This window comes from Miniopterus schreibersii (assembly GCF_964146895.1).
Source record: "Miniopterus schreibersii genome assembly, chromosome: 7".
Taxonomy (NCBI): domain Eukaryota; kingdom Metazoa; phylum Chordata; class Mammalia; order Chiroptera; family Miniopteridae; genus Miniopterus; species Miniopterus schreibersii.
In genome coordinates this window covers 77,367,157-77,381,315 of record NC_138108.1, presented here as the reverse complement: position 1 = coordinate 77,381,315, position 14,159 = coordinate 77,367,157, and the positions used below count along the sequence as shown (strand labels likewise).

Below are 14,159 nucleotides of genomic sequence, written 5' to 3'. Positions count from 1 at the left end.
TTGGCTTAATAAGCCCTCCGCAGGGATTTACTGACTGCACTCGAACAGGAACTGGGCGAGCGGGAGGGTTTGTCTTCCGTGGGTGGGAGGGTGGAGAGGGCCGAGCTCTCAGCAAACAGTGACCCGCACCTATTACACGTCAGCCACTGTGGGTGCGGAGGTGAGAGGCGGGCAGAGCCTGCTGGGACGCAGGTGTGAATCCTCATTCCCGAGCGAGAGCTGGGTGGGGATCCGGGCAGGCCCACTCAGTGTGCGGGATCTCAGTGCCCGCAGGAGGCGGTGGCTCCTCCCCTGAGGCTCGGAGGGTCTGGCCGAGGGGGCCAGGAGGAGAGGCAGTTCTAGCCAGGTGGGGCACAGGGGCCGAGGCACAGGAAAATGCGACAGGGCTGAGAGGGTTAGAACCACAAACAGCAACCTGGCCAGGTGAGGTGGCTGGGTCAAGAGGGGCCACAGGGCAGCTGATCCTGTGCAGTAGGTGCCCCCAAGGCAGGTGTGGGAGCAGCGGAGATGTTGGGGGAGGGCCTCTTTTCTGAAAGCAGACAGATGGGGGAAGCATGGGAGCTGGTCTTCAAGTAGAGACCAAGAAAAGTGACATCAGCTACAGGCCTCAAGAGGTGTAGTGAGCCAGCATGGTGTCTTACTACCTGTGGTCTCAAAGCAGAAGCAGAAAGAGGCCCCAAGTGTAACGTTGAGCTTGTCCTTATAAGTCGGGCGACCCTATAATTCAGCATCCAAGTTGGGACGCCTTAGAGCAGAGGTGGGGAACGTCTGGCCCACGGGCCATATATGGCCCGCAAAATCATTTGGTTTCACCCTGCCAAGGCAACTCCAGGAGGGACTCAAAATTCAATAAATGTAGGAGCTTTTTTCATAGCTAATTTTTAAATTGATAATTTTGTATGGCCCATGAATGTTATAAATAGCCAAATGGCCCTTGGCAGAAAAAAGGTTCGGCACCCCTGCCTTAGGGAGTGACAGGAGTGCCATGAATTATTATGCCGAGACAACATATAGCGAAGGTCACCATACTTACATGGGACCTTTGGCCTGAAGGGGATTCCCACTGCATGGGTGGGTGAAGAGCCCCAGGGTGCTCATGGATTCACCAGGAGAGTCTGTGGCCTTGGAAGGGTGAGGTGCGAGACGGCAGTGTTTCCTTTCAGGGAACCATAGGAGGTGGGGGTTCACATCCCACCCACACATTCACTTGGGGTCCCGGATCAGTGCACTCGTGGGTGGCAAAGGTGACTGCTCAGGACAATGCAGATTGGAAACTCCAAAAAGAAAAAAGCAGGCAAGGTGGTGGATGCTGGCAGCCCGGCTTCCTGGGCAGAGGGCAGAACTTACCCGTGCACGCTGTGGACAGAGTGAGGCTCATAATGGTACCTTCCCTCCTGGTGTCTCATGTCAATCGGTAAGGGAGCATGGAACGCTGGCAAAAGATGCTGCGGCACTGTACGGGGAGAGAGAGACAGGACTTCAAAACCTTTTTCCTCCCTTGAAAAGCAATTTTCAAAGGACTCTAAAGCTCAATGAATTTCAGAGCAAGAGCAGTCAGGACAGGGGGCTCCGAGGTGCCCCGGCTATCACACACCCAAGAAGGGGGATGAATAAATAATCAAAGTCGGCCGGAGAATCCTACATCTCTCACATAAAAGATCCCCAACCGCGCTCTTGACAAAGACAAGCAGCTAAGCGCTCTTTGAACTCAGGGAGATTACAGGCTCGGCTGCAAATCAGGGCTGACAGAGCCGACAGGCTTCTGCCCATCCTGGCCTTGGCTGCGTGGCTCCAGCAGCCCCGGGTTATGGCATCCACACAGGCTGGCAGTATTTACCTAGAACCATCTGCGGAGCCAGGGCCCGCTCCGGCTGCAGCTAGCAGACACCTATGTGGGAATATTAATTCTCCAGCTCTTAATATTAATTACTGACCCTAAGTGCGCTGGCGGTGCCTCCGAGATGTAAATGCCAACGGGTGAGCATCAGTTTCCAGAGGTGAGTCAGCCTCTGTCTGCACTTGGCCTGCCCTCAACAAATCATCATGATAATTGTAGGATGCTCTTTGCTTATTAAGAAAAAATTCCTGGGTACCCTGGAGGCAAACATAATTATAGGTGCTAGGAAAACAAGGCTCTTTAAAAAGTAGTTAGACTGGGAAAGGGCTAAGAAGTGGAGATTTCTCCGTCAACTCTCACTCGGGAGGAAGGCTGCAGGCCAGCGGGAGTCACGCTGAGTCTGAACTGCTGACTAGTTTAAAGAGACGCGGACGGTTTATTTTCCACACACACCGGTCAGCAGCCTGCCAGTCCGGCCGTAATAAATGCACACAAACAATGCTGCTAACCATTTCTGTGCAAACAGATTCAGGTACCGTACTGTAAACACTATCAATTCTTTTATTTTATTGTGGTAAAATACATATAACAGAAAACTTACCACTTTAATCATTTTTAAGTGTACGGTACAGGTAAGCACATTCATGTTGTTGTGCAATCTTCACCACCATCCATCAGAGGATGTCTTTCATCTTCCCAAACTGAAACCCTGTACCGACGAAAAACTCCCTGTCTTCCCCTCCCCCACTGCCCTCCCTACCCCTGGCCCTGGTGACCACTGTCCTATTTTCTGTCTCTACGAATGTGACTCATATGAGTCGAATCACACAGTATTTGTCCTTTTGTGTCTGGCTTATTTCACTAGGATCTTGTCCCCAAGGTTCATCCATGATACCATGTGCCCGATAGATATACCACGTTTTGGTCATCCATTCATCCCTTGATGGACACTTGGTTTGAATGCTCTGAACTCTAAACATCAGGAAACTTTTCTCCTGACATTTAAACTTAGATTTTATATATTCAATTTTATCTTCATAGTTCCACAATACTGGCATCTTCCATGGGGACTGGGAACAAAGAAAGCCAATCTTCTCACCCTGATTAAATCAATTTGCCAAACCCAGACTCCAGAAATCTTAGGCTCAAAGGGGAATTGGCCTCCATAAACGGAGGGCCAGCACTGGCCTGCTTCCACACAAAAGACACACTGGGCTTTCCAGAGCCCCCAGGGAAGTCAAGCGGGGAAGCAGTGCTCACATCCCAGAGGTGCAGGAGGGCCCGTGTGGTGTCTTTAATGTGGCCAGGCAGACCAGATCACAGTATTATTAATAAGTAAACATAGTTTGTTTTTGTGTATGTCTGAATGTTTCCCTGCATGTCCAAAAGCTCCCTGGGGGAGCCAAGGTGGGCGTTAATGCACCCATTTCACAGATGAGGAAATGGAGGCCAAGTATGATTTTAGCTCCAAGTCACTGGGCTGAAAAATGGCAGAGCCAGGAGGAGAATCCAAAGCCCCGGACGGCTGGTCATGGCTGCAAGCCCCTGGTGCAAGGGGAATGCCTAGGCCTCCCGTCACCACCTGGCTCTTGTATTGTATTTAACAAACGCACACAGTACCGGCCCTGCTCTAAGCACTTTGCAAATATCAACTTCTAGGTCTTCACAGCAATCTCGAGCTGCATTCACTCCAGAATCCCTGGTTTTCCCACTTGCCATCCCCCAGCACCCTGTGAGCTTTTCTCCCCCGTGTTTTACCTGCAGGGTTGCAATACCTCCCCAACCAGGGCCCCACCTAATCAGCTGTGAGCACCCCACCCCCCAACCAGGGCCCCACCTAACCAGCTGTGAGCAGAGATGTTTCTCTGTGCAAGATTAATGCAACTTCTTCAGGTCTAAAGAGCTCCGACATCCACAGGAATGGAGTGCTCATACTAGTTTACTAGGCAAACATGAAGTGGAGTGGCGCCGAGGCTGACCTGGCTGCTCCACAAAACCGGGTGCCTGTGTGTGCACACGCGCGGCGGGGGGGGCTTCTGGAAGAGACACGAGGGACAGCCATCCCCACAGTCCCACGGCAACTGGGTCTGCTCTCCTTTCTGCCTGGTCCCTGGGGAGAAGGCTGTGGAGGTTCCAGGGGAAGCGGCTTTCGCTTTCTCAAGTTGGGGTGGCAGATCAGGACCTCGGCAGCCCCTGCTGCCCTCCAGGCAGCTGAGGCCCATGGAATGAGTAGGCGGCAGGGCCTCTGGCCACAGCCCTGCACCCCTCATGTTACCTCTTGGAGTCCTCAGGAGGAGCCCGGGGACACGCGTCAGGGCTTCCCTCCGTGCAGGCGCTGCTGCGTTAGGTCAGCCAGCAGCCCGAGCACAGCCCGGTCTCCACAGGGTCGGGGGGGAGGGGGGGGGATAGCCCCAGGTGCTCGCTCATCTTCAGTGAAGCCGCCGCCCCACGGCCTTCGCTCGGCACCTCATTCCGTGTTGCCATCAGCCTGCTCTTACCCCAGTTCTTCAGGAAGCACACTGGGGCTCTGAGTGCTGTCGTCTGCTTGTAGGACAGCAACAGTCAGGCAGTGTGTGGCTCATTACCTCTCCCCAAGAACCCATGTTTCCCAGCACCCAGCACCCAGCAGCCCCTCAGCAACAGGCCTCTGAGGACTCCCATCCACACGGCCACCCCCGGTGTGGCCCAGGAAGGACGGACGTGCCTGCGATCAGCTAGCAGGTAATGTCCAGACGCCTCTGCCCACCTTCAGAGGAGGCCCAGTCCACTCAGGGCAGTGGGGCTATCTGGGCAGCAGTCACTACAGGAATAACCACTCATTCGCTCCTTCCTTAGCTCATTCCTTCGCTCATTCATTCACCTGCCTTGCATCAAGGGCGTGCTGCGTAGCAGGCAATGTTCCAGGTCCTGGGAGCCGGGCGGTGACTGCAGTCCACACTGCCACCTTCACAGAGCGGTAGAGTTTTCCCAGGGAGACAAGCCGTGAACAGACTAGCAAATACATTTATAACATAATGTCAGAGGATGGCGAAACTGCGAGGAAGCTGGGCTGGGCAAGGGAACAGAGGAGACTTGGATGTAGGGTGGAGTGTGTAAGGGCTCCCTGCAGGGCAGGCGGCACCAGGCAGGGGAAACAGCAGGTGCAAAGGCAAGAACGGGCCATTTCAACGCCAGGCTGCCGTGGCCAAAGCGGAGGGTGGGGGTGAGAGACAGGAAAGAAGGCTCCATAAGCCCGGAGGGGCTGTGGGAAGGACTGCGGGATTTTGGGGGAAGTGGGGGTGGGAAGAAGGGTTCTGAGCAGGAAATCAAAAGGCCACATGAGTAGGGCCAGGTGGTGTGGGGCAGGGGCATGCATCGGCCAGGAATCCCAGGCTGGCCCTGCCACTAGTGACCATAGAACTTTGGAGAAATTGTGTCCCCTTTTCTGGGTCTCACATTACCTGTCTGTTCAGTGAAGATCAGGTGAGCATTAACTTCCTTCTTACCAGAACTATCCTGCTATTTGTGAATGGTCACCTGCTCCTCTGGGAAAGGGCTACACTGGTCTCAGCTAGTGACACAATGAGGCTGCGGGAGGGATCCCTGAGCCGCCAAGGTGGGGGGCACTGGGGCACAGGCACTGTTTAGTTTTTATAGCCTTATCTGTACAACTCACAGACCCAGGGGCCCTCTACATCCACCAGCCCATCAGCCGCAGGCTCAGTCACCAGAGCCACTTGTAGAACCCCCAAACTGTCTCTGGGACCAACTGTGCACCCTGGATAAACTGAGGATGAAGGCTGACCCAGGAGCATCTGCAGTTTAGTGGTCTTTCAGACCAGCGAGGACTGTCCCCACACACACCTGCTCGGGGGCAGATGCTTAGCCTGGGGCCCGCCAGGCCCAGGGAGGAGGGTGCCCCACTGTGGGCTCCCGCGAGCATCGCTCTGTCCGGGGGCCGTCAGCAGCTCCCCCGGACACGAAGATGAACAGGGACAAGAGCTGCCTTCGGCGATGTGTTGAAGGGGACCCTTCCACACATTGTTTTCATTGTGGGCTCTTTTTTCAAGTTAAACAAAACTCCAAACTCAATCACATCCTTCCGGCAAGGGAGAACACACACGCGCCACATGCCATTTCAAAGCGCGGCGCTCTTTTAAGTTTCTGACGAAGAAACCCTGAGATGGGAATTTTCTATGGATCACCCGACCCCCTCTGAAAAAAAACGCACATTTGTTTTTGATCCTACACAGAAGACCAACGGTCTGAGAAGCTGAGGATGGTGGCTTTTTTAACCCCAGAATTTTTCTGTGCCAGGGTTTAAATGACCAATGCTCCTTGGCTGGTGGCCCCAGGGGTGAGGCCAGGCTGCATCGGCCGTGTGCCCCTGGTTCAAGGATCTCGCTGCGTGAGTGAGCCGGCCACTGGGAAGGGGCAAGGGGGGCCTCCCTGGAAGCCAGGCTCTAGTTAATGTCCCATCAACGAATGATGACGTTGGTGAGTTTCTCCAGGAGAGGATGGGGCAGGATCAGCAGGGCTTCAGACAAAGAAACAGGAGAACTGGGTCATCGAAACATGACCGGGCAGCTGCGTTAGCAGCTGGAGGAATTCCCCTCAGATGAAGTCATGTGTTGCTACAACACAGAGGTTGCCCTGAGGGCTGAGCTCAGAGAGGGGCCTGAGCGGCTGGCCCACAGCTGGAGGGGCTAGCTGGGTGAAAGCAGCTATTTCCCAGGCGAGACGGGACGTGTTGGGGACGCACCAGCTGTCTGGGCTGTCCAGTCCCTAGAGATTAGCATGGTGTCCAGGTACTGTGGTCTTTTCCATCAGAAATGAAGGAAGGACTAAGTTCAGAGCTCCGGGGTTTCTGCAAGAAGAGCTGCCTTGCCCTGTCACTGACCAAGGGATGGTGCAGGTGGGCATCTCTGGAAGGAGGCCTGGTCCTGGCACAAGGCAGGACTGAGTTATGATGAAGCACAAACCCATCTCAGTGCAGCCTGTGGGATTCTGGGAGGGAGGCTAGGGGCCAGAGCAGGTCATGGATTTCCATCCTTCCTGAGTAGCTGACCCATGCCCCCAAGTCACCGTGCAGGAGGTCAGTTCTGTGGCCTCCTCATGGGTACTCTGGTGGGCTCCAGGTGGCCTCTGATAAGCTAAAAAGAGGCATTTTAACTTGACATGGCTGGGGGGCCAGAAAAAACTTTCTGGCTCCCAATTTCTCTCACACTATGAGGGACTCTGCTTGGGATTCCCCATTAATAACTAATTGATCATGTTCCTTTCCCTTGTCACTTCTTGCATCTAAAGTAATATCCAAGGCAGTCATTTCATTATTTTACTTAAAAATAAACTAGGAAAGTCAAAGAAATAAATTCACACTAAAGTGTAGATGACTTACCAGGTGGCTTTCCCCCTACTGGAAGGACCTAGGCATCAAGAGACACCTGTATCTTTGAAAAAGGAAGGTGCTAATGTGGAGGGAAAAAACAGCAGATGGGTAGGCTTGAAGTCATGCACAGTGAGCTGGACAGCCAGACTGAAACTGGCTTGCTCCGGAGCTGTACGTCAGTCAAATGACAGTCCTAAGGGGGAGGACCTATCCCCACGGTCTGAGGAGCTTGGCACAGGAGTAGGAAGCATGTGAGCCATAAACCAGACGGGCAGGGTGTGAACTCCTGTTTTGTCACTTCCTGGGAAGTGTCAGGGTCTTCGTCTGTGAAGTGGGAAGGACATCCACCTAACTACTGTGCGGTGGAACAGCAGTGTCTGGCCCGGAGCGGGATCTCAGGAGTGGGTGGTTCCCTTTCCCATCAATGCGAACTTCGGAGGAGATGTGAACAAGGCCCCAGTCTGGTCACAACAGGAGCTTTTCCCTGATCCCTGGTGTGAGGGACCACGATGCGTCAGACGGGAGCTCATACGCAACATCTGCGGTTGATGCGCACTCCACGCTAACTCAGTGCTCCCGCTCACTGCGGGCAGAGTGGGCACGGGCAGTGGGCACCGGCAGGGATGCCGGGTCATGGCCTTGGGCACTGTGGGAAAAGTCTCCTACAAGAGAATCCCTGCTGACCGCCACCCCATTCCCGCGGGCCCATCCCCCAGGGGCTCAGGCAGCTACTCTCAACTCCAGCATTTCCCATCGTTCATGCCGTGCCGTCACTGGTCAGGACAGAACAAACAGGGGAGGGGACTCACAGGTGGCCTGGTAGTTCTGTGAATTTTGTTTGAAAAGATGGTGTTTAAAATAAAAACCACACAAATTCCTGCCTCATCTGCCTTCAGCCACATTGCCAAGTGCTGCAGCAGTGACTGACCCTCAGCAAAGTCAGGGGCAAAGAAGCTCAAGGCAGAAGAGGGTATGGCCAGGTCCCGGAGGGTAACACTCCGGTGTGCGGAGGACGGTGGTTCAGAGGGTGGGACCCCTTTAATGACCCAGCTGGCTTAAAGCAAACCCAGCTCTGCCCTCCAGGAAGCGAGGGATCAATGGCCCGGACAAGTGCACTCTGAGAGGACTCACATCCCAACCTCAGGTACTTTCCACTCCACCCTTGATGCCTACCTGCCAATTAAACTGTGTAACCCGCAGGGAAAGGGAATGTGAAGATGCTCTGCAAAATTAAAAAGGCTAATTGTTGGGGGAAGAGATGGCGATCAGCACCTTTATTTTTGCCCCCATGACCCAGACACTTCAGCTGGACACTAGCTGGTTGCCTGCTCGATTAAGGTCTCTGTTTCAGCCACTGAAGCTGGCTCCTCATAAGTCCCAGAGGGCAGGACACCTCGCTCTCTCCCACTCCTGTGAGGATCCCAGGCCCACTCCTCAGGAAGCTGGAGCTCAGACTTCCCAGAAGACATCACAATCGGCAACACTAGCTACAAAGAAGAGACTGCGCCCTCCCTCCCTCAGCCCGGGTCTGATCAAGGGAGATGATGTCGTTCAGACATGTGGTCCCTCTAACATGGCCTTGACTGGCACATGCTGTGGGGTCTCATCAGGTCCAGCTGCTCGGCCTTCTCCGGACTCCACAGTGGAGCTGCCACCACCCCGGGCACAGCTCTCAACCCCAGGTCCCGGGCCGCGGGCCCCAGGCCCACCTAAGGCTTCCCCACTCAGTCAATGGATGAGGACCCTGCTTGAGTGCTCTGGGGGCCCCAGGAATAAGAGGCACACTTCCTGCCCCAGGGGCAGCTGTGCAGAAGCCATCTGCAAAGTGCAGTGTGGCCCTATGTGATGGGTGGGGTCCGCTCGGTACAGGCTGCCAGGATGGCCTTGGGCTCAGGGAAGGGAGATTTCCGCGGAGCCCAGAGCAGCCAGGAAGGCTCTCTGGAAAAGGTGGTTTTGGAGCTGGGCCCTGAAGGGGAGACCTGGAGGGAAGGGAGAACATGACGAATTCTTCAGGCTCAGGCAGTGTGGACAGCGGACTCCATGGTTTCTGTCATGGTGTGTGGCATGTGACTCTTGACCCGAACTGTGTGGCCTCTCCTGTACACGTGGGACTAGGAACACCTTGTCCTGGGGTCCTCCGGGAAATTAAATGATGTGCACACAAAACAGGAGGCACCGTGAACACCTAAGACACTAACATCGGTGGTTCTCAGACCCAAGAACCACCTGCAGGCTTTGTTAAAACGCCATTGTTGGCCCCATCCCCAGATTTCTCCGCTTCAGCAGGCCTGAGAATCTGCATTCGTAACAAGTGCCCAGGGGATGTTGACAGTGCTTCTCAGAGGCCGCACTTGGAGACCTACTGGCCTGTTACCTTTTGTACATTTCCTGTCCCTGCCGTAGCATCGGTGTTCCCACTTGCAACAGTAAATAGAGGTTATCTCTAATATTTGTGCCTATAATGGATGCACTGTACTAGACAGAGAATGGTTGCAGCTGGAGAAATTGAACATGGTTGATGAGAGAGAGAGCCCTGGGTGTGACATTCAAATATGGTGACTATCGCATTGTCCCAGGGTTTCTGAGTAGTGGGCTCGAGGGGCCCGAGCACCGCGAGGATGCGGGCTTTAAGGCGTCCTCACACCTGTGCTTCTCCACGCTCTGGAACAAAGGTGCTGCCGCTGTGAGAAGCCCAGGATGGCACACATGCATGCCTCCTGGCTTGGGGTGGCCTCAGTCACCTCTGAAACCCTGCAGGCATGTTAACTCAGATGGCCAAGGCCTCTTCCAGTGGGAGTGGTGTCACCGGCCCAAGCATCAGAGCCTGAAGGCACGAAAGTGCAGGGGAGCCCAGGAGAGCCTCCTCCCAGTGGCCAGGCCTTCTGCGAATAACACTATACTCCCAATAGCAAGCCCCGCACAGGCTGCTCCCAGAGGCCTCTCCTGGTGCCCAGGCACCGCCCCACAGGAAGCACTTAATAGGAATAATATATCCTGAATGGCACTCCACAGTGTGCAATTAAAAAGCGTTTCTGTCTCACTTGGGGGGAGGGGGAAATGAAAATCAGACAGGAAATTCCAACGCTACAAGCTGGCTGGTGTCCGGTGGGCTGAGGCCCAGGCTGCTCACTCTCAGGCAGACCTGCCCCCACACAGAGCTTGGCAGAACCTGGCCGGCTGGGCCCGCCAGTGCCCACCCCCACCCCAGAGCCATAGGCTGGCCTTTCTAAGAAGGTGTTGCTTGACAGAATATGACAAAATAGCTGCTGGGAAGAGAGTGCATGAAGCCAAGGCCAGCGCAAAGCACTCCACACAGGGCAGGGCCTTGAGGCTGGTCTCTAGGCGGGTGGGCAGGGGTGCAGAGAGAAATGCTCACACCAAGGGCTAGCAACGCGCCTGACCCAATGCCACAGGGAGAGGCCAGGCTCAAGTGCTACCTGGCTCTCGCCACACAGGAGCCCAGGCAGTCCTGGGACCAGTCCACTGTACTATAGACTGAATGTTTATGTATCTCCTCCCCTGCCCCAAATTCCTATGCTGATATCCTAATGCCTGATTCGATGTTTGGAAGTAGGGCCTGTGGGAAATGATTAGGACATGAGGGTGGAGTCCGCATGAATGGGCTTAGTGCCCTTATGAAAGCGACCCAAAGAACTCTTTCGTTCCTTCCACCATGTGAGGACACAGAGAGACAACAGCCACCCATGAGCCAGGAACCAGACAGCGAATCTGCTGATGCCTTGATCTCGCCTTCCCGGCCTCCAGAACTGTGAGAAGTAAATGTCTGTCCTTTAAGCCTTCCAGTCTGTGGTATTTCTGTTATGCAACCTGATCTGACTGAAACATCCTCAGATGGTAAGGCTACGATAAGGGGAACAGGCCACAGGAGGCAGACAGGACCTGAGCCAGAGACCGCAAGACTGCGGTGGATAGCACTGCAGCCGCAGCCGACACCGTGGCCAAGCCTGGTCCCATCACTAATTCACTTAGCCTGCCTGTGCCTTGGTTTCCTCATCTGTGCGACGAAGACAGTGACAAGACCCACACCAGAGGGGCACTATGAAGCAAAGCCGAGTTAACGTGTCAAGGGCTTGTGCAGAGCCAGACGTGCGAGAGGGCCCGGGAGTGCTGGTGTGCTATCTCCACCAACCTTCTGCCCTTCAGCCAGGCGTAGGAGATTGGGGGAGCTCCAAAGGCCTCCGGGGGAGATACCTGCCATTGTGGGGAATGAAACCGGTTGCCCAATGGTCAGGGTAGATGAGTGGGGTCCCACATTAGAAAATCTTAGGGCCAAAAAAACCTTAGAGAAGGCCAAGCTTGATCAAGTTGGAAAAGTGTCTTGGTCACAGAATCTGTTCCAAAGAAAGTAGTGTGCAAGATCCCAAATCCATAACAGATCTGAGGCCCAAGGGGCTGTAGCTCCAAAGGTCATCCCTGCAGACCTCCAAGGGAGGACACGAATTCAGGCCAAGGGCCTGGAGAAGAGTGACCTGTGAGCTGGCACCTGTGGTCCAGTGATCCTTCCACTTGTTACAGAGGCAGGCAGGCCAGGTGGCCTGGGATGGATGCAGGCGTTCCAGTGTGGACACAACACTGCCCCGTTCACGTGCGCAAACATTCCCCCGAGTTTCGCCTCCCTGACAGCTCCACCTGCCAACTTGTACCAGCAACCCTGGCTGCTTCAGTGCTGTCCTGTCACTGTACAAAAAGCCCACTTGTCATGGGGACGAGGAGCATTCAGCCCTTTCAAGAGGACATCGGAGCCACTCCTCTGCCTGGTCCCCACAGGTCCCAAGGTGTCACTGCCACTCTGCTTCCTTCCGCAGCATCCGGCCCCTTTCCTGCAGAGTCTAGCAAGGGGTTTCCTCAGTCTGGTGCTTTGGTCCTGCCTCGGGCCCTCCTCAGAGTGCCAAGAGAGCCTGTGGTTACTCTGCTGCCGTTCTGGAGGGGGCCACAGTATTCAGCCCCCACAAGGCACTGGGGACGCTTTACCGGAGTGGCTAAGGCAGCCCTTACTCCAGTCCAGGGTGTGCTGAGGCAGAGCCTGCCAAAGCCAGTCAGTGAGATTTAAAACCGGGCATGGGATCTGCTGTGAGAACAGCCTTCAAGCGCCTCTGAGCACGAGGCTCAGGCCACACTTACTTCCCCCAGCGGACAGCTAATTACACAGTGCTTTTCATTTCTCCGCTGAAGCAGGTCACTGAAGGACACTTCCTGAGACCCTCGTCAGTACAGTCCCAGTGATGATGTGTTACTCAAGGGGATCTTTTCCTTAAAACATTCTCTACCCAAAACTAGTCTCTTCTTTTAGTCCCCACCTGGCAAATGCAGCCCAGCCTTGGCATACAGTGCGGACCATATGTTATCTTAAATTTTCTAGTAGTCACATTTAAAAAAACAACTAAAAAAAACTGGTAATAATTTTAATAACATAATTTCATTGACCTAGCATATGAAAAATATTATCATTTCAACATATGACTAATACAGAAATTATTAACAAGATGTTTTATATTCTTTAATTTGTACTGTCTTTAAAATCAGTTGAGTAGTTGACACCTACAGCACATCTCGGCCAGAGCAGCTATATCTGAAGTGCTCACCAGCCATGTGCAGTGAGCAGCTGCTACTGAACAGCACAGACCTAACCAGTTATTGCCGCTGACCTCTGACTGTTCAGAGACTTCTAGTCTAGGTTAATAAAAGTACTATCGGTACAAAAAATACGGTGATGAGCACTCTCCCCAAAACTCAGTTCTTCCTCACTTCTGAATCTTAACTCCCTGCAACCTTCCGTTTGGTCACTTAAATTAACTGATTAACCCATAGTTATTATCTCTTCCCACCCTTCCTCCCTTGCTTCCATCCGTTGAACTCCCGGGGCTCCCAGGCTCGTTCCTTCTATGCCCTTGGCTCGTCAGGGCAGAGCGGAGAGTCAGCAGCATCGCTCTGATCCCCGCTGGACGCTGCCCACCGCCTCCCCACAGGCCTGGCAGGTGCTCCTGAGGCTTCTGACAGGAAAGGGGGTCCCCAGTGTGAACCCTGAGACTAATAAGGGCTCCTGGTGGGTATCTGGGCTCAAATTTTTTTTAAAAAGCAAAAACAAAAAACAAAGTCTAGCAGCCATTTCTGCGCGGGGGCCTCTGCGGGACCCTGCGCTTCAGGGAGCAGCCTCTGCGCTGAACCCCCTGCCTCTGCGCTGAACCCCCTGCCTCTGCGCTGAACCCCCTGCCTCTGCCTGAACCGCCGCCTGCCCGGGTTCCTGCCTCCAGCGGCCTTATAACGGAGCCCCCCCCCCCCAGCCCATTTCAACCAACAGGGCCGAGGCTTTCCCCATCCAATCAGAGCTGCGCAGCTCTGACCAGACTGGCTCTATTCTGACCAAGCAGGGACCAGGACAGGGGCTCCTGTCTATATAAGCAACTCCCCTCTGGCTAGCAGAGGGCCCTTTCCACCTACTGCAGCTGCCTGTCCCAACTAGAGCTGAAAATGTCTCGCGGGGGCAGAGCCCAACAGACTGGCACTGCAGAGCAGAAGGGCACAGTCCCGCGCGGAGCAGGGCAGAGTGGGGCGGGCCATCGTGAGCGAGGCTGCCTGCCTGAAGAGCGGCCTGCCTCAGGGCCACCTGGCCCCCGGGCAGCTTCGCGACCTGCTGTTTCTCAGCAGTGCTGCTGAGCTGTAGCACTATCAGCTGTTCCACAGCAGTGCTGTTTTCACAGTAGTGCTGTATCACTGTCAAGCTGTTTGCACTAAATAAAGTTTCCTTTTCACTGCACCCCAAACTGGGGATTCCTGTTGGCATCTGAATTGGCGCCAACGACCATCAGTTGACACCAGAAAGCAAAGCACATGCAGGGATCATGTGGGGCAGGGACGTGGAGAAACACTGGCCAAGCCATGTAACACTTCCAGAAGCCGGGCTCCCTGGGCAGCACTGGCTCCATGTAATTCTGG

General features: G+C 54.4%; 1 protein-coding gene across 2 annotated transcripts in view; it reads right to left on the bottom strand.

Moving 5' to 3' along the window:
* GLI2 (GLI family zinc finger 2) overlaps window positions 1–14,159 on the bottom strand; it is a 236,947-nt gene that overhangs the window by 56,108 nt on the left and 166,680 nt on the right. For both annotated transcript variants that reach the window (XM_081143450.1, XM_081143449.1), the window contains one exon: window positions 1,348–1,453. In XM_081143450.1, coding sequence (XP_080999576.1) covers window positions 1,348–1,406 — 59 coding nt within the window. In that variant the 5' untranslated portion in view covers window positions 1,407–1,453. The remainder of the gene's footprint in view (window positions 1–1,347; window positions 1,454–14,159) is intronic.